The 24,924-nt window shown below is 39.2% G+C and overlaps 1 protein-coding gene across 3 annotated transcripts in view; it reads right to left on the bottom strand.

The window, feature by feature from the left end:
- Positions 1-24,323, bottom strand: part of HNRNPR (heterogeneous nuclear ribonucleoprotein R) — a 32,114-nt gene extending 7,791 nt beyond the window's left edge. The window contains exons 1-8 of one of the 3 annotated variants that reach the window (XM_072750808.1): positions 23,832-24,323; positions 20,332-20,497; positions 17,941-18,059; positions 17,195-17,302; positions 14,105-14,218; positions 4,878-5,054; positions 3,154-3,289; positions 465-670 (exon numbers count right to left, since the gene is read on the bottom strand). In XM_072750808.1, the coding sequence (XP_072606909.1) occupies positions 465-670; positions 3,154-3,289; positions 4,878-5,054; positions 14,105-14,218; positions 17,195-17,302; positions 17,941-18,059; positions 20,332-20,488 (1,017 nt within the window). In that variant the 5' untranslated portion in view covers positions 20,489-20,497; positions 23,832-24,323. Of the gene's footprint in view, positions 1-464; positions 671-3,153; positions 3,290-4,877; positions 5,055-14,104; positions 14,219-17,194; positions 17,303-17,940; positions 18,060-20,331; positions 20,501-23,831 lie in introns of all 3 variants that reach the window. The other 2 variants (XM_026012423.2, XM_026012425.2) reach the window with 2 other exon arrangements.
- Between the last annotated feature and the right edge of the window lie 601 nt (positions 24,324-24,924).

The raw sequence follows: 24,924 nt of genomic DNA, 5'->3' as shown, positions 1-24,924 counted from the left end.
TTTTTTAAACTTCTGTAGCCCTCCTAGTACCTAGCACTAAACACATTCTCAGTGTATATGGAAATACTTAAAGGAATTTCATTTCAGTTCCTTTTGTACATTTAATCTCTGGAAAAAGGGATGATTTGGAAATTTCTAGATACCAACAGACTGTTAAGTTGGTATTAAAGCAGATCCTAGGGATGCCGGGATGGCTCAGTGGTTGAGCGTCTGCCTTCGGCTCAGGGCGTGATCCCGGGATCAAGTCCCACATCAGGCTCCCTGCGGGGAGCCTGCTTCTCCCTCTGCCTGTGTCTCTGCCTCTCTCTCTGTGCATCTCTCATGAACAAAAAAAAAAAAAAAAGTACATCCTAGAATTAACATCAAGAACTATATTTAACATGAAACTTCTAAAAGTTGAGCTTTACCATGAAGCACAAAATTTAAATAACCATCTCACCCCCAGCCCAAACAACTGCATTTACCTTAGCCATGACTTCTGGATCTGGTTCTTCCACAGGGTCAGCCCATTCAACTGTAACTACATTTCCCCATACTTTTACTTTTCCACTCATCAGTCGGCGTCTGGCTTGTGCTGCTGACTTGTGATCCTCATATTCAAGGAAGCAGAACCCCCGATTCTTCTTTTTGTCATCGGGTTGATGATAGAGAATAACGTCCACCAAACCCTCTGTTAAACCAACAGCCAGATATATAAGCCAAAAGCATCCACCACACATCTAGCGATTAGGCAGACCTAAATCCATTTGCCGAAGAGCAAAAAATACTGAAGAAGCCTCAAAATGATTCCCTAATTACCTAGTAGACAATTAAATCAGCATTGTTAGATATAAGTTGTGAAACAGTATTTTATGTTCTTTTTTAATTTTTCAGGGTCCTGAGGATACAGCCCTAAACAGGTCCAGTTACTGTATTCTGACATGTAACATATTACCATGTTTTAGAGTGTTTGATATAACATGACCTTATAAATTTATGAAAATACTACCAAGGAATTTAAAAACCAAGTTATAAATATAAATTCAAGAGAACTTACATTCAACCAAGTAATCATGATCAAAAATTATCCTTGGACTAACTTAAAAGTTACTGTTTTTACCAAGAATGAAAACGATTGCTAAATAATGGTGTCCCTCTGGTCTTAGTCTTGTGTTCTCATCTTTCCACATATGTTCTTTCTTGGTAGTATCAGCTAGTTTGTACTTTTAAAAAGCAAAAAAAAAAAAAAAAAAAAAAAAAGCTATCTATATCCTTAAGAATGCTTACATTTTATTTCAAGCCCAGACTCAAAGACATTTCAAATTTAACATGTCCAAAACTGCAGTCACCACTCCCCAAATCTGTCTTCTCTACTTTCCTATCTAATAATAAGAACCACCCCCTGGCTCTTAAGCAAGAAACTGAGTACTCATTCTTGATTCTTCCTTTACTCCCCTACCCAATTTCAAGCCCATCTATTTCTTTCCACCTTCACGGCTACTACCCTAGTCCAATCTTCTGTCCGAACTACTGTGATACTAAGTGATTAGCTTGATTAGCTCCTACACTTAAACCCCTCTAAACCATTATCCATATAGCAGTGGGGATAATATTCTAAAAACATCAAACAGATGTTACTCCCTGCTTGAGATCTTTAAATACCTTCTTGTTCTACAAAGAGTAAAATCTAAACTCCTTAAAAGGTCCACAAAAGCCTTGCCTACTTCATCTAATTCTACCTTTAATTCTACAGTAATTTTAACAACACTGGCCTTCTCTCAGTTGCTTTAATACATCAAGTTCTTTCTTGCCTCAGAGATTTGGCACATCTTGCTCTCTTAGAATGCATATCCCTCTGCTCTTTATATGCTACATCCTCCTCATTCTTCAGGGCTTGCTGGAAATGTCATCTTATCAGAAAAGCCTTCCATAACCATCAAAACAGGGATAGTAGGTATTCTCCAGCTAAGTATCCTTTATTTCCCTCTTCTCAGTGCTTACCACAATGTGTAAATATTTAATTTTTGGTCTTATCTCCTTTCCCAGAATGTAAGCTCTATAAGGGCAGAAAATAGATCTTATTCACCACTGCATCCCAGCACACAGCACAATGCCACCACTTTAATAGGCACTGGATAAATACCTGCTGAAGGAATGAATAAATGGATAAGAAGCCAATAAGAAGCTGACAGATAATAAAGTGATGAGGTCAAAGAACTGCACTATTACAGGCATGTGCCCAACACAACTGCGATGGATGGTGGCAGTGGTTACAAAGGAGAACACTAGAAATCAAGATTTTGGAGTGGATAGAATCTCTGGCAGCAAGCTCCAGAATGTTCTCTGGATGTGGGGGAGCTGAAGTAAAGAACTGGAGATGAGGTAGTCTTAGAACTAGGAGGCTAGGGGACTGGACAGTCCATCCACTTACATCTCAAAGGTACTACTAAGTCAATTTAGGGCAGAAGAGAAAGACTATGAGCCAAAAGCAATCTTCGATTAATGGGAGATGAATCCAGAAGAGCAATAGGTGACAGCATCAAAGAAAGAGAATGGACAGTATATGGATGACAAAATCGTGTTTTTTATGAGGGCAAGTAATGGTCTAAATCAGTATTTCGTTTTTTTTTTTAAACCACAGCTAGCATCAGAGAATCTCTATCCACGATTAAAAAAAAAAAAAAAAAAAAAAAAAAAAATGAAACGGAATAGGAAAAATTACGCCAGATCGTGAAAGTACAGTTTTGATAAATTTTGTTTCAGTTATAAATGTATATGGACCTGTGATGTAAAATGCACTTCTCAATCAATTCCATGGATTTAGAACTGGAGATTTTGAAAAATCTGATCTAGACAAGGTAACAGAAAGGAGGATAAAAATTTATCCTCTTGGCCCTAAAGCACAATGGATGTCAGGAAGCCTTCATTGGAGGGCTACAGGACAAAGACTCTGGCAAAACCTAAAGATTAATGAAGGTACAGACAGGGACATTCCAATAAATTAGGGATATAATGGAACATGCTTAGACCAAAACCACTGTAAAGCAGAAAGGAGGCAACTTAGACACTGAAGATTTGAATTTTTAGATTAATATATACCTCCTTTTTCTGTACTTGTAAATAGTACCACAGATCTCCCAAAACTAACTTCTACTAAATACATTTTTGTTTTACCTGTGACTTTACTGAATTCTTCCAGAATGTTTTCCTTAGTCTTATTCTTCGGAATTGATCCAACAAAAAGCCTGTTGTTTGCCACAGAAATGCACACTCCAAGGTGTTTACCAGGGCGAATTTCATAGCTGTCACACTGCAGGGAAGAAAAGAACCAGATACCCCACAACCATCCCAAACTCAGGACAACTGATCTCAATCTAAAAAATTTAACAATTTAAGGTCAAACACTTCTTGCTTCACAAACTCACCGAGTTCCCTCATGCTTACCATTATATAAATGTGTATTTTAAAACTTGTTATGGTCTCTCATCTTAGTTTGGTTAACTTTTACTGTTCTTCTGAACATAAATGACTCAGTTATTCATTTTATTTTTAAAAATATCTTATTGTCATATTTCAATGCTATCTATCTGAAAAATTTTCCAGAGAATTTCAGAAAAAGTACTCAAGACTGATCATTCAAGGTCCTTAGAGATAAAATTACAGATAAGCCAAAAGCAAAATAACAATGAAGAGTTAATAACTATGTATAATCAATAAAGAGAAATTCAGAAAAATTTCACATTCTACACAAAACACAGTGTTCTGAATGTAAACATGAAAAGTTTTAAACTGCATATCAAACACAATACCTTCAAAATCATATGAAATGACAGGAAAGAAAAAAGGCTTTCTTTAAATCACTATGGTGGTGGTGGTAGTTTCCTTAGCTTCTTAGGCTTTAACATCACTTACCCATTAGCTTACTAAAAGATACATGATTATTAAAAAATAAAAATCATCCATGTGTTGCCAAAAATTAGGAAATAAAGCTTTGAAAACTTCTCAACAAAAACAAGTTGGAAGCAAAAGCTCTTAATAAAAACTAAAATCTGGGTTAAGCTAGAAGTGGAACTAATTGAGAAGTGATTAATGAAACCAAAAGCCCTGGTGAAAGAGGTACCCATTTTAGAAGGACTGGAACTAGACAAAGTGAGGCTTTTAGATGTATGCAGAGTATGCAAAAACAATGACAGTCATTTTAAGTTACTGAGATGGTAGTACCAATACAGGTGTGAAGAAATTTACACAACTCTGTTACAACGTACTACTACTACTAATACTATTATACTATTAAGTACAAAGGGTAAAAGGAAATTACTAGATTACAGAAGATGGGCCTCTCAAATAGTAAAAAAGGAGAGAAAGAGTGAAGACAGAGAAGACTGAAGGGCCTATAAACAAAAGATAGAAAGAACAGGCAAAAACTTAGAAAATAAACTATGATTATTAGGCTGTAACAAAAATAGTCTCAATCATTTCCTGAATTGTGTACTAAGAGTCACTGTCACCCAGTTATGTTCCCCAGAATCCATCCCAACCTTCATTACACTTTTCAGAATCTTGTCCTAAAGTTTAACAGTAATAATTCACATCTTTTTTGCCTGAAATCTAAAGAGGGAACAGCAGAAGCCAAATATTCAAAAGAAACTTTAGATATAACCAATCTAATAAATAACTTACTCAAATTATGGGAGATTTTCTCTAACACATTATTTCTTGGGTATTTTCATTCCTTTTTACTCTTATAATCAGGAAAAATAGAACAAAGATCACATATCAAATGTATCAACATCTAATCATTCAAAGCAAAAACTAAAGAAAATGAAACAATGTTAACTGCAAACATTTTTAATTGAGGTGATTTACCACTAGACAGTGGGTATTTGTTTATCACATACCAGTTTAACAGCTTCTTGGGCAGCTTCCTTTCCACAGAAGGTAATAAATGCATACCCTCTGTTCTGACCAGACAGTGGATCCATCATAAGACGTAGATCCCAAATGGGACCAGCCTTTTCAAAAAGGGGTACCAACTCATCCTCATATAAATCTCTTGGTATTTTACCTACAAACACCTGAAATAAAATCTCGGTATTAGAATCCCAAAGTAAGCATTTTGTAGCCATAAAGCCGAACTACCTTACTTCTAAGGGGCTAGGGGAACAAAGATAGCTAAGGAGGAATGCGGACAATTTATATCTTTAGGAGTTAACTCTAACATTTATTATAATGACCTCAGGATCATTAACATAGAACAATATTCCACACTGAAAAATGGAAACTAATGTGAGTGTGCAAAATCTGTACAACTAAATTTTTTATTTTTATAGTTTACCTTTTTTTCACAATAACACAGAATAAATGGCATGTCCGTATCTTTGGGAAATATATCTGCATTTTCATAAAAACAGTTATTTTTTTAAAGATTTATTTGAGAATGAGGGTGAGAGGGAGAGCAAGTGAGCATAAGTAGGGGGGAGGGGTAGAGAGAGAGAGAGAGAGAGAGAGAGAGAGAAGCAGGCTCCTCCCTGAGCAAGGAGCCCTATGTGGGGCTCAATCCCAGGATCATGACCTGAGCTAAAGGAGGCCGCTTGACTAACTGAGCTACCCAGGTGCCCCTATAAACAGTAACTGAATAAAGACTGAAGTGGTCTTCCTCAAGTTTTTTAAACTCTAGGGGCACCTGGGTGTCACAGTCAGAACATCTGACTCTTGATTTCAGCTAGATTGGGATCTCAGGGTCATGAGATCAAGTCCTGCAATGGGCTCTGCTTCAATATGGAATCTGCTTAAGTTTCTCTCTTCTTCTGCCTCTCCACCCTACATGCACACTCTCTCTCCCCCTCAAATAAATAAATCTTTAAAAAATTACTAAAAAAAGTGGGGATCCCTGGGTGGCACAGCGGTTTGGCGCCTGCCTTTGGCCCAGGGCGCGATCCTGGAGACCCGGGATTGAATCCCACGTCGGGCTCCCGGTGCATGGAGCCTGCTTCTCCCTCTGCCTATGTCTCTGCCTCTCTCTCTCTCTATCATAAATAAATAATAATAAAAAAAAAAAAAAAAAAAATTACTAAAAAAAGTATGTAATAAGGATTAAATTATAATATACAATGTTAGAATTAAACAATCAAAAACGTTCTCAGTATTTAATATCAGACCACAATTTTCTTCAAGTTTCCATCATGTCGGCAACATTAAAGATGATCTTTTATGTTAAAACATTTGCAATCTACACACAGTCTTTTTTTAAAGATTTATTTCTTGGGCAGCCCGGGTGGCTCAGTGGTTTTGCTCTGCCTTCAGCCCAGGGCGTGATCCTGGGGTCCTGGGATCAAGTCCCACATTGGGCTCCCTGCATGGAGCCTGCTTCTCCCTATGCCTGTGTCTCTACCTCTCTGTCTGCTTCTCATGAATAAATAAATAAAATCTTTTTAAAAATAAATAAATAAAGATTTATTTCTTTATTTGAGAGAGAGAGAAAGAGAGAGAGAGAGAGCAAGTGAGGGAGAGAATCTCAAGCAGACTTCATTGAGCAGGGAGTCTGCCAGACTCCACCTCACAACCCTTAGACCACGACCTGAGCAAAACCAAGAGTCACTTAACTGACAGAGCCACCTAGGTGCCCCCAAACACAGCCATAAAGATTAAGTCAGTGTCTACATTAGAGATGAATTTTATGGTGAAACTCCTCTACATCAACACTTCATATTCTGAAAAATGACCTAATGATTAATGACACAGCAATCCAAAAGATGCCCAAATATTACTGGATATTAAGTTTCTGATAACCATAACAGCTAAGCCCATTTCTTCTAACCACATTCTTCTGGAAATAATTGCCAACTTTTATTTCTTCACCTCCCCTATTTTGCTCAGTATATCCTTCCAAACATGCCAAATTTCCCATAACACAACAATATGCAAACAAGAAACCTTTACTTTGTTCATTTATCTGTTCTTTCACTTTCAAATGCTTTGAACACATGGTCATGTCTGTTTTATTTCACTCCTGTAGTTATCCAACACATCTATCATATCCTTAGCACTGTGTAGCTACAAAGAAGTAAAAGACATCTAAGGCATCATCTGTGCGGTATCCTTACAGAACTATCTTTCTAACAAAAACTCACTCTGGAGGGCCCTTGGCATCTACACTCACTTTTACTAGAACACTGGCTTCTTCCTCTAATGCTTAAGCTGTATGCCCAAATGTCACTAATGAACTTCAAATGACTAAATTCAAGTTTTTTCTTCCTCAGTCTCATCTTGTCTTCTCCATAAGTGTTAACAATGGTGATGCTGCCTCCTAAAGATTTTCTTCTCTTCAATTTTTAGAACCCCTGGTCTAGCCTGGTCTTTTCACCTTTAATTATTTCTCTATCCTTTCTACGGTGATTCTTTTATTTACCTAATAATAGTCTTCATGTTCCTCCTTATCTTCCATGTGTTTCCTTCATTTCCTTCACTTAAAAGGATCATATACATTCCTCAAATCTATATCTATACAGTCATCTCTCATACCTACAACATCCAAAGACCTGATTTTATACTTCCAACTGCCTTTGGTTGTCCTCATTTTACCTGAAATCATCAATAAGTAGCAATGCCAATTTTTGTTTAATATAGATATGTACATATAGATATGAATGTGTATCTGAATACTAATAAGGGGTTTATCAAAGCATGAAAAAATGAATTTTATTTTCTGTAATATTTCCTAAATATTCTACCATAGACATAATAGATCTATAACAAATGTTTCTTTTTTCTAAAAATCAAAATAAAGGGATCCCTGGGTGGCGCAGCGGTTTGGCGCCTGCCTTTGGCCCAGGGCGCGATCCTGGAGTCCCAGGATCGAATCCCACGTCGGGCTCCCGGTGCATGGGGCCTGCTTCTCCCTCTGCCTGTGTCTCTGCCCCTCTCTCTCTCTCTCTCTCTCTATCATAAAATAATAAAATAAAATAAAATAAAAATAAAAATAAGTAAAACCCACCCTTGTCAACCAGTTTCTCTGATTTCCTCATTTCTCTTGGGAGAACCTAATTTTCTGCTGCTCCCTCTATCCCTCATGATGATCAAGGAAATAATACTTTAAACAAAAATCTCTGATACTTTAAATCCCTCCCATTCCTATCCATACCCAATTAATCTTCTAAATATCAGCTTGAAGTTGTTCCAATAAATAATACCTAGCTTATACAGGAACTAACTTCCAAACTACTCATAGAACATGTCCAAACTTTTCATGAAACATGGAATTCCCTGTATGTGTTGAACACATATGCTATGTATTTTTCTAAGTTCTAGTGATAGAGTGAATATCACAAACAAGGTCTAAGCATTCATGAGGCTTATACATTATATATAGAGATAAAAGTTTTAAAAAATAAATATGATTTCAAGAGGTATTAAAGGCTAAGAAAAATAAAAGGAAAGGGAATAATGAAAAGAGGTTGTATTTTAATTAGGAGAATCTCCCTGAACAGGTAAATTTGAACTGAGACCTAGAGCAGAAAATTAAGTAAAAAATCTGAGGAAAGAGCATTCAAAGGTAAAGAACAACTACACAAAGATGGAAGTACACTTGATATATGGGATCAACAGCAAACAGGACAGTGACTGGGAAAAAACGGTCCACATGGGAGACAGTGTTGGGAAAGAGAACAGTGGCCAGATAAAAGTTACACCATGTTAGGAGTTTGCATTTTATTCCAAATGTGTTGGGAAGATATAGGAGAGTTCTAAACTGACCAGTGACTACGTATGACATGTTCTCAAAGGTTAGCAGCTAGGTAGAAAATAGATTTTATGGGGAACCAGTCAGATTCACAAGGCAATCCAGGCATGGGATGATGGCAGCATAGAGTAACAGGTTGATAACTATGAAAGTAGGAAGGATGTTGAGAAATAGTTGAGTTTTAAGTTACGTTGGGTTCAAATCTACACTTTAGGGGCAGCCTGGGTGGCTCAGCGGTTTAGCGCTGCCTTTGGCCTGGGGCCTGATCCTGGAGACCTGGGATCAAGTCCCACGTCGGGCTCACTGCATAGAGCCTGCTTCTCCCTCTGCCTGTGTCTCTGCCCCTCTCTCTCTCTCTCTGTCTCTCATGAATGAATAAATAAAATCTTAAAAAAAAAAAATGCATAAGAGCCAGCTCCTTGCACTCTATATATAAAGTATCATTTGAATGTTACAAGTCTAACTTACAGATTCCCTGTAAGAATACTGTTTTACTTAAGAAAAAAACCGACAAATCTGCGGTCAACAATATTATAATCAGTGGGGTCCAAGAAAAAACAGGTTAAAAATACTGGTTTACTGAGAAGCAGGATATGGCTTCATTTCAAGATCAGTTTAACACAGGACACTTAAGTAACTTAAAAAGGCTAAAAATAAACAGCATTCAAAACTAAGCATCATTCCTTCAAGTTTCTAAGCTCAATTTTTAATTAACTAAAACAAAATAGAAATGTTTTCCTTTTCTTAACTTGTTGATGCCTGAGCCATTTTGGCTCTGTATGAACTGTTCAGAGTAAGCACTCAGGCATATAGAGGTAAGTCTCCCCCTGCCTCTATTAGAACAGAATCTAATGAATACCATAACAACAGTTCTTTCTTTACTCACTAAGCATCAGAGCTTGAAAATAGTTTTGGTTGTCTACTATCAAATACTCTAATAGTAATAGAGAAAGCCCTCTGAGGCTCTGGAAGGAAAGAGGCAGCAGTTTAGTCTTTTGAGTATCTATCTACTAGGGCTCTTCCATTATCCAGCTCCTATTTGCTATTTTGCAAACACAGCAGCTCTTCCCTATACATAATTCAATTCAGGTACTACTAAGTCATATACTTCTACAACTCTGTTAAATACACTGGTTCTCTAAAACTTCCATTAGTTAAAATACCAAAGAATTAAATCTCAATCTATCATTTCCTTCGAATTCCTCTACAAAACATCAGTGATAGGCAGTTTAAAAAAATAATTTCTTGGGCAGCCCGGGTGGCACAACGGTTTAGTGCCGTCTTCAGCCCGGGGCGTGATCCCAGGAACCCGGGATGGAGTGCCACATCGGGCTCCCTGCAGGGAGCCTGCTTCCCCCTGTACCTGTGTCTCTACCTCTCTCTCCGTGTCTCTCATGAATAAATAAAGTCTTAAAAAATAAAAATTTCTTATTATAATGGAAACAAATAAAAGCAGAGGCTGCTAACCAAAATAGATTTATAGTGCCAGCTGAAGAATACAAAGATACCATAACCAAACTATATCTGAGGGCCCAGACATACAAAAATACCTTCAAAATTAATACCTATCTTTCTTATATATTTTTTTCTTCTTGTATGTTTCTTATCTCAGGACAATACTTAGAAACAATTTCTGTAAAGAAGTGCTCCTTTATAGGGTTAATTTACAGATTTTACTAAGATGAAACCTTGGTCTTCTCATAATTTGTCAGTCTCAAGCACTGACACTAATTTTAACTTCCTCAACTGAAGAGCTAAAATGTTTTAATGAGTATAGGGGCACCTGGGTGGCTCAGCCAGCTAAGTGTCTGTCTTTGGCTCAGGTCCTGATCCCAGAGTCCTGGGATCAAGCCCTGCATCAGGGAGCCTGCCTCTCCCTCTCCCCACCACCACTCATGCTCTCTCATACTCTCTCTCAAATAAATACATAAAATCGTTTAAAACATGACTAGTGAAACATATAAAGAACAAAAACTTAAACCTCAAAAAAAAAAACAAAACAAAACTTAAACCTCACTACATCAAAAATGACACCAACTAAAACCAACTTATTTATTAAATTAGCAACCCAGTATATGAAAAACCTGTTTTTCTGATTTCTTAAAACTTTAATTTTAGGGGCACCTGGGCAACTCAATCAGTTAAGTGTCTGACTCTTGGTTTCAGCTCAGGTCATGATCTCATGGGTCATGGAGTGGGCTTGAAGATTTCCCCCCTCTGCCTCTCCCCGACTTGCACACCTGCTCCCCTCTCTCTAAAATAAATAAATCTTTAAAAAACCAAAACTTTCAACAAAAAATTTCCAACAAGTATAGGCCAAATCTCCTAGAATTTAACTTAATGGGAAGAATCCAAACCTTTACACTAAGATTTGGTTGTAACAAACTGCTTGATAGGAGTGGTTTAGGCTCATATAGGATTTCACTGCAAAGTTATTTGCTGTATGCCACAATAATCAACATACAGGAAAAAGCATCTTTCTCCTAAAAAGACAATGCAACATAAGAAAATATGCATATTTTACAATTAGGATACCAACTTTGTTTCTAATTGGATACTCAAAATAGTTTGTTCTATTAAATTGTTCAAATGCTTTAAGTGAAATCTTAAAAGAGCACTAACAAACTCGTTTCTTATCTATATAAAACAAAGATAAATCTCCAGGGGTGGGTCACTCAGTTAAACATCTGCCTTTGGCTCAAGTCCTACTGGGATAGCACCACACGTGGGGTTACCTGCTCAGAGGAAAGTCTCCTTCTCCCTTTGCTTCTCTCCCCAGCTTGTGCTCTAATAAATAAAATCTTAATAAAAACTTAAAACTCTTAAAAAGTCTCCACTAATGAGCTCATTAATAAAACCAATCTAAAAGGGACACCTGAGTGGCTCAGTGGTTGGGCGTCTGCTTCCGGCTGAGGGAGTGATCCTAGAGTCCCAGGATCGAGTCCCACATCGGGCTCCCCCGAAGCATGAAGCCTGCTTCTCCCTCTGCCTATGTCTCTGTCTCTCTCTCATGAATAAAGAAATAATAAAAAATACAAAAAAAAAAAAAATCTAATGGACTAAAAAAGTTTATTTTTATAATTATGAAACAGATGCACCCAACTAATTTTATACCAGGCTATGCTGGACATTGGAAAGAACATTAACAATATCACACAGACTTATTTTTATTCCTAAGGATTTTATAACTAAAGAAATAAGACTATTCCATTTTTAATTTATTTTATAAGAGGGTTTAAGTAAGCAAACAATTTAAAACCATTTGAAAAAAATACATATGGCATAGTTTGAGTAAGAAAGTTGAACTATATATTGTTTAAAAGTAACTAAAATGTAAATGAAATCTGCAAGAGTTCAAAATCTAAGCAGAACATTAAAAAATGAAGGATGGGGGGATCCCTGGGTGGCGCAGCGGTTTAGCGCCTGCCTTTGGCCCGGGGCGCGATCCTGGAGACCCGGGATCGAGTCCCACGTTGGGCTCCCGGTGCATGGAGCCTGCTTCTCCCTCTGCCTGTGTCTCTGCCTCTCTCTCTCGCTCTCTCTGTGTGACTATCATAAATAAAAAAAAATAAAAAAATAAAAATAAAAAAATAAAAATAAAATAAAAAATAAAATATAAACGAAGGATGGCTTGAGGCATCTGGCTGGCTCAGTCAGTAGTGCAACTCCTGATCTCAGGGTTGTGAGTTTGAGCCCCACTTTGGTATAGATTACTTAAAAATAAAAAATAATATAAAAATAAAAAGAGAGAGAGAGAGAGAGACCAAAATACTATTTATTGTATACTATGTTTCAATGACATTTGCTCCTTTAACAAACTTAGATGGCTTGCCTTCCAATTCCAACTCTACCAATATACCAATAATTATGGAACATTAAGTAATTTAGAATATTTTTTAAGAGACTCGAAACAATAATATGTAGCTGATTTAAGTATCATGAAAAATAAAAATTCTGAGTCTCCTTTAATACTGATAAATATTGAGAATTGGAATATTAACTATAATAATGCTTAAAAGAATTTCAGGAAACAAAGACCAAGGAATGTAAACTCTATATAAAGAGAATACACTGGAATTATTTCTGATATAAATCTAAAAAGTGCTGTTAACTGGTGATGTCTTTACTCACAAACTACAAATAATAATAATAATCTCTGCTTTTGGCTACCTGAAAGACACCAGACCAGGAGTGCCTGCATGGTTCACAGATCCCAGGTCCTCCCTCTTTGCCCCACCCCCTGCTTGCACTCTCTCTCAATAAATAAAATCTTTAAATAAAAAGAAAAAAAAGAAAGACATGAGATCAGAAAAGACCCTGCCGTAAATTTATATTTTAGCACAGTTTTGACCATTTAAAGGATTAGAATTGGTGAGGCATTTGGGTGGTACAGTCAGTTAAGAGTCCAACTCTTGGTTTTGGCTCAGGTCATAATCTCAGGGTTGTGACATCAAGCCCTGCGTCAGGCTCTGCACTAGCATGAGTCTCTTGGGACTCTCTCTGCGCCCTCCCTGCCCCTGTGCATGTGCACACTCTCTTTCTCTAAAATAAATAAATCTTTAAAAAGTAGACTTGACAATCAGAGAAGGACAAACATTATATGGTCTCATTCATTTGGAGAATATAAAGGGGAAAGGAGAGAAAACGAGTGGGAAATACCAGAGAGGGAGACAGAACATGAGAGACTCCTAACTCTGGGAAACGAATAAGGGGTAGTGGAAAGGGAGTGGCGGGGGGTTGGGGTGACTGGGTGACAGGCACTGAGGGGGGCATTTGATGGGATGAGCACTGGGTGTTATGCTATATATTGGCAAATTGAACTCCAAAAAAAAAAAAAAAAAAAAAAAGACCAAAAAAAAGTAGACTTGACTAACAAAGTATGAAGAAACTTTCATAAAGGCATAGATGGAGGAGAAACTGCATCTTTGCTCAGACCAATGTGCTTGAACTTTTATCTGATTCTACATCCTTCCCTTGTGTAACCCAATTTCATCAATAAATCTCTCAGCAAATACTGAGTACCCTTTATGTGATGGGGGGAAGGCCAAGGAGGGAGGACAAGCACTGTTCAAAATTACTGATACAAAACAAAAACAGAATAAAGTAACTGCTTCTCCTTAGTAACCTCAACCCCAGCACCTAAAACAGGGTTGCTGTTTGCATGGTTTTAGCAACCCGTTCCAAGAACTCTACATTCCTTTACCAAGTGTTTGGGTATCTACTAGTCACATGGTTCTTGCTTATGACTACAGTAAAATACAAATGGATATCCAAAGAAAATAATTATAGCTAAATTTTGAAAAGAATCAAGTACTCTTCTCCATCACACAATAGACAGAATAATTTACAAACCAGAGAGATTTTGGCAAGCAGCTGAAGAACACTTACTTCTGTTCCAATTCCAGGTTGCACACCAGAGTATACACTGTCTGGTGGAGGACCCCCATACTTCCTCTGTCCTGTGGTTACATCCAGAGTATAGCCAGTCCTCTCAAGCAATGCCTAAAGATAATGATGCATCTGTTTATACTTGAACATTGTATCACACATCAGTATATTAATCTTTTCCAAAAGATACCCCAACATCTTAGGCTATGTATCTTAGTTACATAAAATAGTGTCAAAATTCATACTGGTACCACTCACACATTTTGCTCCCACTTCATTTCACTGCTCCTTTCCATATATTTAATGGAAACAACTGTAGACATATTAAATCTCTAAGCGCGCAACAGCTTTTTCATATGAATGAGAACAGAAAAATGGGGGAAGGATTATTAAATGTGACATAAGCTGGCCCCAGGCTACCCATTCATACTTATATACTCATTATTCCTCATTTTGCGTTCTTCTCTATTTCAATGAGAAAGCCTTCCTTCACTTGTTCCCATTACATACCATACTTGTGATTCTTTTCAAATAAAATGTTCTCTACCCTTAAAAAATCAAAAGTCCAGGCAGCCCCCGGTGGTGCAGCAGTTTAGCGCTGCCTGTACCTGTAGCCCAGGGCGTGATCCTAGAGACCCCGGATCAAGTCACACATCGGGCTTCCTGCATGGAGCCCGCTTCTCTCTCTGCCTGTCTCTCTCTCTCTCTGAATGAATAAATAAATAAATCTTTAAAAAAAAAAATCCAAAGTCCTACCTCCTTTATGCAGCTTCTCATTCACTATTGCTCACATCTTCCTATGACTTTATATTATAGTCAAGTAATTTAACCTTTATTTTGTTTAATCCTTTTGTTTCGTACTCCTTCTGCATCTATAGCTCTATAAGAACCAGACACATTTCTCACACGACACAGACTCAAAATATTTGCCAATTATCAAATGAGTATACTCAGGTTTCAAAAAACAAAACCTTAATGTTTCCGGATTACCAACCTTCTTCACATTATATTAGATATCAAGAGATATCTTGATAGAGATAGGAGAATGGAGAGAATGGAGAAAAGTTCTTCCCTAAGAAAAGCTCTTGCCCCTTGAGAGGCCCGCAGAGCAGACACAATGGGAAAAAAAATGAAATCTACTTAAAAAGGCAAGAATTTTATACTTCATGTTTTAAAAAATTAGATGGTCCCTAACCAGCTAGATGACTCAACTTATGATTTTTCGACTTCAGAATGGTATGAAAGTGATACACATTCAGTAGAAATCACACTTCAAATTTTGATTTTTGATCTTTTCCAGGGCTAGCAATATACAGGACAATACCCTCGTGACACTGGGGTATGGCAGGCAGGCTTAGCTCCCAATCAACCACAAGGGTAAACAGCCAATGCACTTACAACCATTCTCTATCCATACCTACCACTGTTTTTCACTGTCAGTACCGAACTTTATAAACTACAAGAGATATCCAACACTTCGTTATAAAATGTACTTTGCGTTAGGTTATTTCACTCAACTATAGGCTAATGTAAGTGTTTGAAGCACGTTTAAGGTAGTCTAGGCTAAAAAAACATAATAATAAGGTAGTCTAGGCTATAATGTTTGGCAGGTTAAGTGTTATTAGGTAGACTTTCAACTTAGGATATTTCATCAACCTCGGGTGGGTTTATCTGGACATAATACCATCCTAAGATGAGGAAGATTTATACACAATGTCAAAGCAACAAGAGATATTAGACGTCACCAAGTTTAGTGCCTTCAAAAGTATCTTTGGAGAAACCCTGAGATGCCAGAGTCACCTTAGGGTTCTCTATTTTTCTAACTTTGACACAAAAAGAGCTGCTCTAATTTTAAGCACAGAAATTACTCCTAATATAGAATATACACACAACATCTATGTATTACATTTCGACACATTACTTGTCTAAAATTTAATATACATGTATCATACATACAATATATACCTTACCAAAAGCAAAGATCCAGCTTTAGGGAAGTAACATAGGCCTATTCAATACATTAAGTTTTTTTTTTTAAAAAAAAAAAAACTATTATGTCAAACAGAATTTTCACATATTTATTTTAAAAATGGAAGAATGGGATAGCCCCGGTGGCGCAGCGGTTTAGTGCCACCTGCAGCCCAGGGTGTGATCCTGGAGACCCTGGATCGAGTCCCACGTCAGGTTCCCTGCATGGAGCCTGCTTCTCCCTCTGCCTGTGTCTCTGCCTCTCTTTGTCTCTCATGAATAAAATATTTTAAAAAATAAAAAATAAAAATGTAAGAATGGGTTATGCCATTTTACAGATGAGGGGAAAAGGTACAAAGGAGCTCTATGTAACTATTATATGACAGAAACTACAAGTTCTATTTCCTATCTAAAACAAAACAAAACAGTACAAACAACTTCATTAAATAGCTATTTAAATCTGAAAAGTCTATCACTGTGGCAAAACATCAATATCCACCTAAATAAGGAATTAGGTTCACTGGTCTTTCACCAAAAGCCCTACCTTTACCTTGCAGAACAGCTTATCTAAATAATAATAATAGAAATTGGTGCTAGTTACACAGTTCTTGCACATTCCAGGCATTACTCTAAGCATTTGAAATATCTTAATTGCTTTAATCCTCACAACTCTATGGGAATAGGTACCTGTTCCTATGTCCAGTTTACAAATAATGAAACTGAGGTAAATAAAAATTCAGAAGAAGAAAAATAGTTATAAAACACCTCTTTACCAAAAAGAGAAAAAAAGAGAGAGAGAGAAAGTGCTTAGAAACAACCAAACCAAGAGACATGACTAAGTTAATCTAAAAAGCTATTATCAGAATCATCAATAAACATGTATCATTCATTCATAGCCAGAACAAGTAATGAAGCCAGGGTCTGAATTAGGGTTTTCTGCCAAATATACAACTGAATGTTTGCTCCCCAAATTCTTGTGTAATTTTCCTTAAATTATCTCATTTCCATGCACTAGCTTAAAAAAAATGGAACTATAAAAACTGTATCTAAGAAACATGAAAAGAAACACTCAATCTCATCATTAAACTTATTATCATTACAACTACCCAAGCCAAGTTTTACCTTAATCTTTGCTTCATCAGGTCCTTTTGTGGACTCTTGCACCTTGCTCCCCTGTTTCTCCCTTTGCCTGTAGGTCTTCATAACTCCACATAAAAATGCACTTTTGTTCTAGAACAGGCAAGTAATTCAATGAAAAAGAATCACCAGGAGTCACTGAAGGGTCAAATATATAATTAATTTATAATTTCAAAAGACCAGTATTTTAACAAAATATTTACTCATTTATTCACTCGAGTATTTTGGTGGGTGGTTACTATGTGCCAGAAACTGGAGCAGACAGCAGTAAGGTAGCCAAGACCTCGGGAGCTTACCTTCCACACTGGCAAAACAGTCTTCCACTCGCAGATATTCAAATGCATCTGGCCTATATTTGCCAGGCATTCCAAAAACAATTCCTCCTACCCACATTATTTTCCTCCAAGATAGTAAACAAGATCAGATAACCCAAAAATGTTTAAAATCTGAATAATTTATATCCATAAAAACCTAGTAATAACAATCAGCAAACCGACTTCGATTTTAAGTTTTTAAAGTAACTTACTGCAAAAAAGTAAGGTGAGATTTTACTCTACAGTTGTGTTTCTGAGAACTCTGCCGTAAGTGGGTCTTTTTTTCTTTAAACTAATTTTTTTTTAACAGAAGCAGAGGTGGTCACAAACAAAAATCCCTTGTCTTCAGGGAAAAAAGTAATGGTAAAGTAATATCAGATCATTAGTGTTCAAAGGCATTTCTAGTAATAGCCTTACCTGAACATGTGATAAGTCACTTTCCTTGAACTGTTGTAGTACAGACAGAGCTCCTTCTTCATTAAATTCCCTGAGAGCATCAATTGCTCTTTCATCAAGATCGACATAAGCTACCAATCCTAAAAATTAAATTGAAAAGGAGTAATGTTATTGCAACAAAGGGGATAACCTAAACTGTGCTATCAACGCTTAACCAAGAATTGTTATATTCAGCACTATTACTAACAAACTAGGGTTTCATTTAATATGCATATAGGCAGCTATACAACTACTCTACAGAAACGTCAAGAGTACAAATATGAAAGTAAAAGATAAAATGTCAAACATGAATTTCAAGCCCTATAAACATGAACTTCAATCCCCACATCCCACAAAAAACCCACAAAAATCCTAGTCCCATTTCCCCTCCCCTCCTGAAAAACTGGAAGTTAAATCTGATGTACACAGTGTACTACAGATTAAGGATTAATATAACAAAATCTGATTTGTTAGAATGGTAAGCATACACTATATTCCCCAAGGATCAATCTTCAAATTATATGGACTGTTGTAGTTGTTGCTAACCACACAAGAGGTGGGAGAAAAAGAGAAACCACTTGTACTAAATAATTCTTTCCACTCTCCAAAAGGTATCAAAGGCTTTCCCTCCTTAGCACCAAAGAGAAAATGAAATGCATTTATCTAAGCATCTACTTTGCTGCAATCAGAATGTGGAAAGGCATAATTTTAAACTCTTCTACAAATGCAAGTGCAGCTTGATTAATCAATTCTGAAAGTCGTATTTTTAGGCATTTTTTTTTTTTTTTGTTCTTCTGATGTGTCAAGCTGAGGTTTAAAAGATGCTGTGGCATTCACAACACTGTCAATAATGACTTTTCTTCAAATGGCATTAAGAACTTTACTATGGACTTACAAGTAAACTATACAGAAAATATTTGCACTGCATTCTATTCATAATAGTATATTAACTGCACACAGAACATCTACTCAGTTTAAAATGTAATTTCTTAAGTCTGTTAAGTTTCTGTTGTATTTCTCTCTAAGGAATATATTTCAGAATTGATCCAATGTAAAATAGAAATATTTGGCAGATTAAAACCCCAACTCCATATGAACTAACATCAAAAGTGACTCCATTTTGATAAAGCCAAAAAGAACTTTATTCCATACAATAAATATTTTTTTTAAACTGTAATGCCATTTGTAAAGTTACTTTAAGAAAATGTTGCCATGATTCGTTTTAACAGCTCAAAATGAGCATGCCTAAATATTTGGAGTTTTCTTACTTCAAAATTCCATACCACCACCCAAAGCCACAACTCAGGACACCCATCAATCCATTCTGTCAATCCAACCCTACACCCAAACCATCAGCCTCTTATCAATAACAAAACACTCTACAAGAGAGCATCTCTGAGCAAATCACTGCCAATACTCTATGGCAGAATGTCACAGAAAGTTCCTGAGGACTGATTTTTCAAATGGAACCATCACCCAGGAGTCATTTTTAGAAAGTCATTTTAACGTCTAAAATTATCCTAAGCTTCTCAGATTTGAAAAAATTTAAGGACAAAAAAAAAAAAAGACATTTGTTACTACAGTACTTAAGACACATTTGTGAGACAATTCAATACTCTCTCCCAGAATCTGGATAGGCACACAAAACACAGAGGAAGAAAGTTTCCATCTCTGGCCCCAAAGGGGGAGGACACATTTATTTATGAACAACACTCCCTAAGGGTAAATATTTCTCTCCCTCTTTAAAACTTCAAACCACTTACAACCAACCATATTAAGATATTCAAATTTGCTTAAGCACTTATCCATAGGACTTCGAGATTTTTTTTAAAAAGCAGCTGTTACAAACCGAACACTTCCAGATTACTGAGAGATGTGGATTTCTGTCTATTAGGAACTAGACAGGCCACAAGCTCTCAAGGAGTCTGACATTTATTATCGTTTCAGACAATACGGTCTAACCAGTCCTCTTATTATGCCACCTAATCAGACCTAAGCGGATTTAACAATCACTTTAAGAAGCTAAAAGTAGAAAAGTAAAAGCAAAATGATGACTGATTTAGAATTAAGAAAACAACGTAAAATTTGGTATGTGGAAACATACATTTTAATTGGTGGTAAATCTAAGACAAATTGATGTACTGTTCTGAAAACAACTAAGACTGCATATTCAACACTAAGAAGGCTTCAAAATAATGAAATAAGAATATCAAAGTCAAACCCAATATGCCCTCCATGAAGGGAAAGTAACAAACATTCAGCTCTACATAGATCAGAAACAGTATTATTTAACCTTAAAAAAAAATCTATAAAATTCAAAGTGGTTTGCCCTCACTTTCATAACCAGTCAGAAACAAGAAATGCATATTATACCTGTCTGAAATATTTCATCAAGTCTTTCTGCCACCTTCTGTGGGAGGCCTGCCTCTATCAGTGTCTTGTAGTGTTCTGTGTGAGTTACACTGGAAGTATCCATTGGTTCTTCCTCTTCTTTTAACTGTACCGCATTACCATTCACCTGATTAGCCATTTTATTATGCTGCTGGAAAAAATTCAGGAGCTATATTACATTAAGCCAGAAATAACTACTTTGTAGGACAATGCATGATTTATCTAAACTAATTTGTATACATGCTGCTAATAAACTCTATCAAAATAATATTATATGCCTTTTGTGATGTATCTGACCTAAATTTGCATCTGTAAAACCATAGAAAATGTACATGGAAGCATTAGATCTTTAAGGAACTTCATGTACACAGGGTTAAAAAAAAAAAAAAAAAAAAAAAAGCTTGAATTCACTGAAGGTAGAATTGCTGATTAACAAAAGCAGCTGTTGTGTCCTGACAAGCATATCAACAAATCACCACAAAATCCTAAAAAGCCCATCAGCTCTCAATTCTTATACAGTTTTTAAAAGTTTGATTTAGAAACAGAATGAACGCCCACAGACCACTCAGTCAAAGTTTAAGGACTTTCAAATTTTCCTAGTTCTGCTTCAAATCTAGGGTAGGTGTGAGATAAATGCTCTGCTGTCTCTAGTTCAACATGCTGGTGGTTTGGGTTTTCTCCGCCTCACTTAAAAACAAACAAACAAAAAAAACACACAACTTGACATTAATTTTTGCTCTAAAATTAATTCACTATTCCCATTCACAGATTTAAAAGAAAAAATGACCAAGTTTAAAAGCTAAACGATTGTTTTAAGTCCACGTAAAATAAAAAGTGAGCTATAATCGAGGTTGCTTCTTTAAAAAAAAGTACATATTGAATTTTTCATATCAGTAAAATAAAGCTGCAAAAACATATTGAAGAATGGACAGCTAACTTTTTCCAAATAGTTTCAACAAACATTACCTAGTTAGGGTAAACTTAGGTCAGATGTCTCAGATCAACCTACCCAAATTATTTTGTATGTTCAACCTGTATACAATGCTGAAATGGACCAACTCCCTGAAGAGAGAGATTAGATTAAAAAGAAAAAAAAAAAAAAAAAAACCCATACAAGGCCAGTCTCCATACTGCCTCAAAAGACAGAGAATTAAAGTACACTTGTCTGTGGTGAATGTGATGAAGATAATAAGCAGAATAAAGACACTGCAACAAATATTGAAATAGAGGACATGAAGGTGGATCTCAAGAAGAAGCCGACTTTTCTTGATGAATCTCAAGGTACCTACTGAGCTATAAGGAAAATACAAGCTTCCTAAAAACACTAAAACTCGCAAGATAACCACACTTCCAGATTGCTTATAACCACTGTGCAAATGCACCAGGTGCAGTTTTCTGACCTAAAACAACTTTTCATTTCAAAGTCCACTGATACTTAGCTGAAGTTAATGAAAAAGGGAGGAAGACTGAGGGGAAGGAGGTAATAGAAGGAAGAGAGGAAAATGCAGAAAGGGTTATTCTGGAAATAAGATAAACATCATGACTTCTTATGATTACAAAACATTAAGATTGATAGCCCACTACTGTCTATACAGACGCAGACTCTGGTTAAACTTTGGGTGGAGAAATGTTTCTCAAGGCAAGCCTCAAATTCTGATGAACTGGCAAAAACGAAAACATTCGAAACTGGCACACTTTTCATCAAGAAACTACTTACAGTGTAAGATGAATACGTTTAACTGATTAACACAACCTACTTCTATAGAGATGCACCCTAAAGTCCAAAATCTCTTTGTGAACATATAGTTCTGCTTTCCCACGCTCCCCCACCCCCAAATACAACCGTAAGATCATCAGAAGTCAAAAGTTCTCAGTATCACAAGACCCTTACAGTATGGCACCTGAGAATACTATGAGTCACAGAAAGAAAGCAAATTTTTAACAGGAAAGTTCAATGAACACCTGCTAAGGTGGTATGTTTTGTTTTGTTTTGTTTTTAAAGTATGTGTAAAGCAAAAAGACAAGTTGTGTATTAAGCACAAGACAGAAATATTTATGACTGCCATTTCGTTGCAAAGGCTCTCCTACAAGTTGATTCTGAAATTGGGTTGAAATTGTCAAAAAGTTTGTAAACTTTAACAACAGCCAAAAAAATAAAATAAAATAAAATAAAATAATTAGATTCCAGAAAATAAAACCTTTCAGATTTCAGATCAAGGAAAACCTCTCTCTTCAAGCCAAATACAATGTGCTCATTTAAAAAATAATAATTTTTTTTTTTTTTTTTTTTTTTTTGGAGAACGTTTAAAACTCTTGTGTCAATCGAACACAATGCCACAACAGCCAAACCATATTTCTGGATGCAGCAAATATCCTGTGACTGGAGTCATTTGATCTAAGCATTTTTGCAAAAAAAAAAAAAAAAAAAAAGAGAGAGACGTTTTAAATGAGATTTTTAAAGGGCTGCTGGGAGATTTTTTTTGGGGGGGGGGGGAGTCGGCACTGGCCCCTCCCTGACTTCTTCTGAACACCTCTGTGCAAAATTCTCCGTATGAAGAGTCGGGCTTTAAAAGAACCAACGAGATGGAGGGTAACGGTCATCTCATGGGTCAGGAGCGTCAAGCCCTTATCCTACGACTGACTCCGGAGGCATAAACTCGGCCTCTGTCGAGGACAGCAGAAATCTCACAGCTCAGTGTGAAAGGGCTGAACCTTTCCAAGAACCCCTCGGCCTTAAGTTTCACGTTTTTGGCAACACGGTCAGAAGAAAAAGAATCGCCTCTCCAACGGAGTGCGCCTCTGACATCCTCGGAATCAGCGCATCTCAGGCGCCGCCTGAAGCCTAAGTTTCACGGCCTCTAATAGTCATTTTTTCCTTCAAATCTCGGCTCGCAGCATGCAGAGTGGGGGAGGGGAGGGAGGCTTCCTACACGAATCGGCCCTCGGGCTCCGGCTCGCACAAAAGTTTTCTGGCGGCTCAGGTAACCCCGGGGTGTGCATCCCGCCCTCGGCCCACCCCACCCCTCGGGCCCGTCCCGGTCGGCAGCACGTCCCCCTCGCGGCTGGGCCTGCGGGCAGCACGGCGAAGCGGCTCCGGGCCCGGAGCGGGGCAGCCCCGGGGCCGCGCGGGCTTCCGAGGCCGCCGGACGGGGCCGGCCGCGTGGAGCGGCGGGCGGAGGCGGGAAAAACGCGGCGGGCCCCGGCAGGCCGCGCGGAGGGCGCCCGGCGGGCCGGGCCGCGGGGACCGGGGGCCGGCGGGGCGGGGGCAGGATGAGCAAGGGCGAGGAGGCGCCTCGGCGGGGCTGGGCCCTCCGCTGCGCGGCCGGACGAGGCCGAGGCCGCCCCCAGCCCATCCCCACCCCCACCCTGGGGCCTCGGAGCGAAAACGAAACTGGGGCCGAGGCGCCGAGCCCGGGCTGGGCCCCCGTCGGGTCGGATCGGGGCTCCCGGCCCCTCCCCCCACGGGCCGGCGCGAGACTCACCAGGGCAGAGCTGGGGCCGCCGGCCGGGCCCGTGAGAATCAGCGCGAGGCGCTTTGAAAACGACTAGAAATGGCGCGCGCGCCACCCCCTCCCCCCCTCATGGACAGAGACGCGATCCCGGCAGCACGCGGGGTTTCCCGGAACTGCTTCCAGGGACTCCGAGCGGCCGGGCAATCACGTCGCGCGGCGGCCTGAGGGGCGGCTCGGCCGCCCAATCGGAACGAGAACAAGGGGCTCACGCAGGACGACGGGGGAGCCAATCGCCGAAGCCGTCGGCTGAGCCAATGAGGGAGCTCAGCGCCGCCGGCTGGGGCGCCTCCGGGGCGGGGGCAGGAACACAAAGGGGTCGGTGGTGGAGCCCCGGGGAGAGGCGAGGCGGCTGGGGCGCCGGGCCCTGAGCGGCCGGGGCTCTTCGCTTCTCGTCAGCCGCCGGGACGAGACCGAGACGCTAGGCCGCACGCCGCGTGGCCGCCTCGGAGCCCCGCCCCCGCCGCCGCCCGCCGGGGCCTCGCTGCGCCGCGGCCCTCCCGCCCCTCCGCCGGCGCCGCGGCGTCCCTAATCCCCCCCAGCGCCGCCGCCGGCGATCCCCCCCGGACACGCCCACCGCCACGCGGTCGGGCCTCCTCCCGGCGCATCTGGTGGCTCCGCTTGGAACGCGACTTGAGGACGGCGTGGCTGCCGTCCGGCTGGAGAGTCTCCCGTGGAAGAGCCTCCCTGGGAGCGACCGGGCGCCTGTCCGTGCCCCCCGCCACCCCCGACTCCCTCCACACGGCGTTGGGGCCGCTCAGGACGGGAGGGAACGTCGCTAATGGGGGCGCGACCCCGGAGCGCGGTGAACCCGCAGACGCCGGCGTGGGGAGCATTTCCCCCACACGCTTTGCGGCTCATTTTTATGAAGAAGTGAGGCGGATTCTGTGCGTCTGTGGAGCCAAAAGAGCGGCGCGGGGAGACGGATTCCTGTTATTCCTAAGGCCCGTTTTCACCCTCCAGCCTTACGGTTGGCTCTTGCTGGCCGCCTCCGTGCGAACCTCCCTCCTCACGCAAGCTCCGCAGCCCGCTGCTGTGGAGCCAGTGGTCCCTGCCCCTCGTAGGG

The sequence above is a fragment of the Vulpes vulpes genome, chromosome 2, assembly GCF_048418805.1.
Source record: "Vulpes vulpes isolate BD-2025 chromosome 2, VulVul3, whole genome shotgun sequence".
NCBI classification, from domain to species: Eukaryota; Metazoa; Chordata; class Mammalia; order Carnivora; family Canidae; genus Vulpes; species Vulpes vulpes.
Note: the sequence above shows the minus strand (reverse complement) of the source record. Positions and strands in the feature narration are given on the sequence as shown.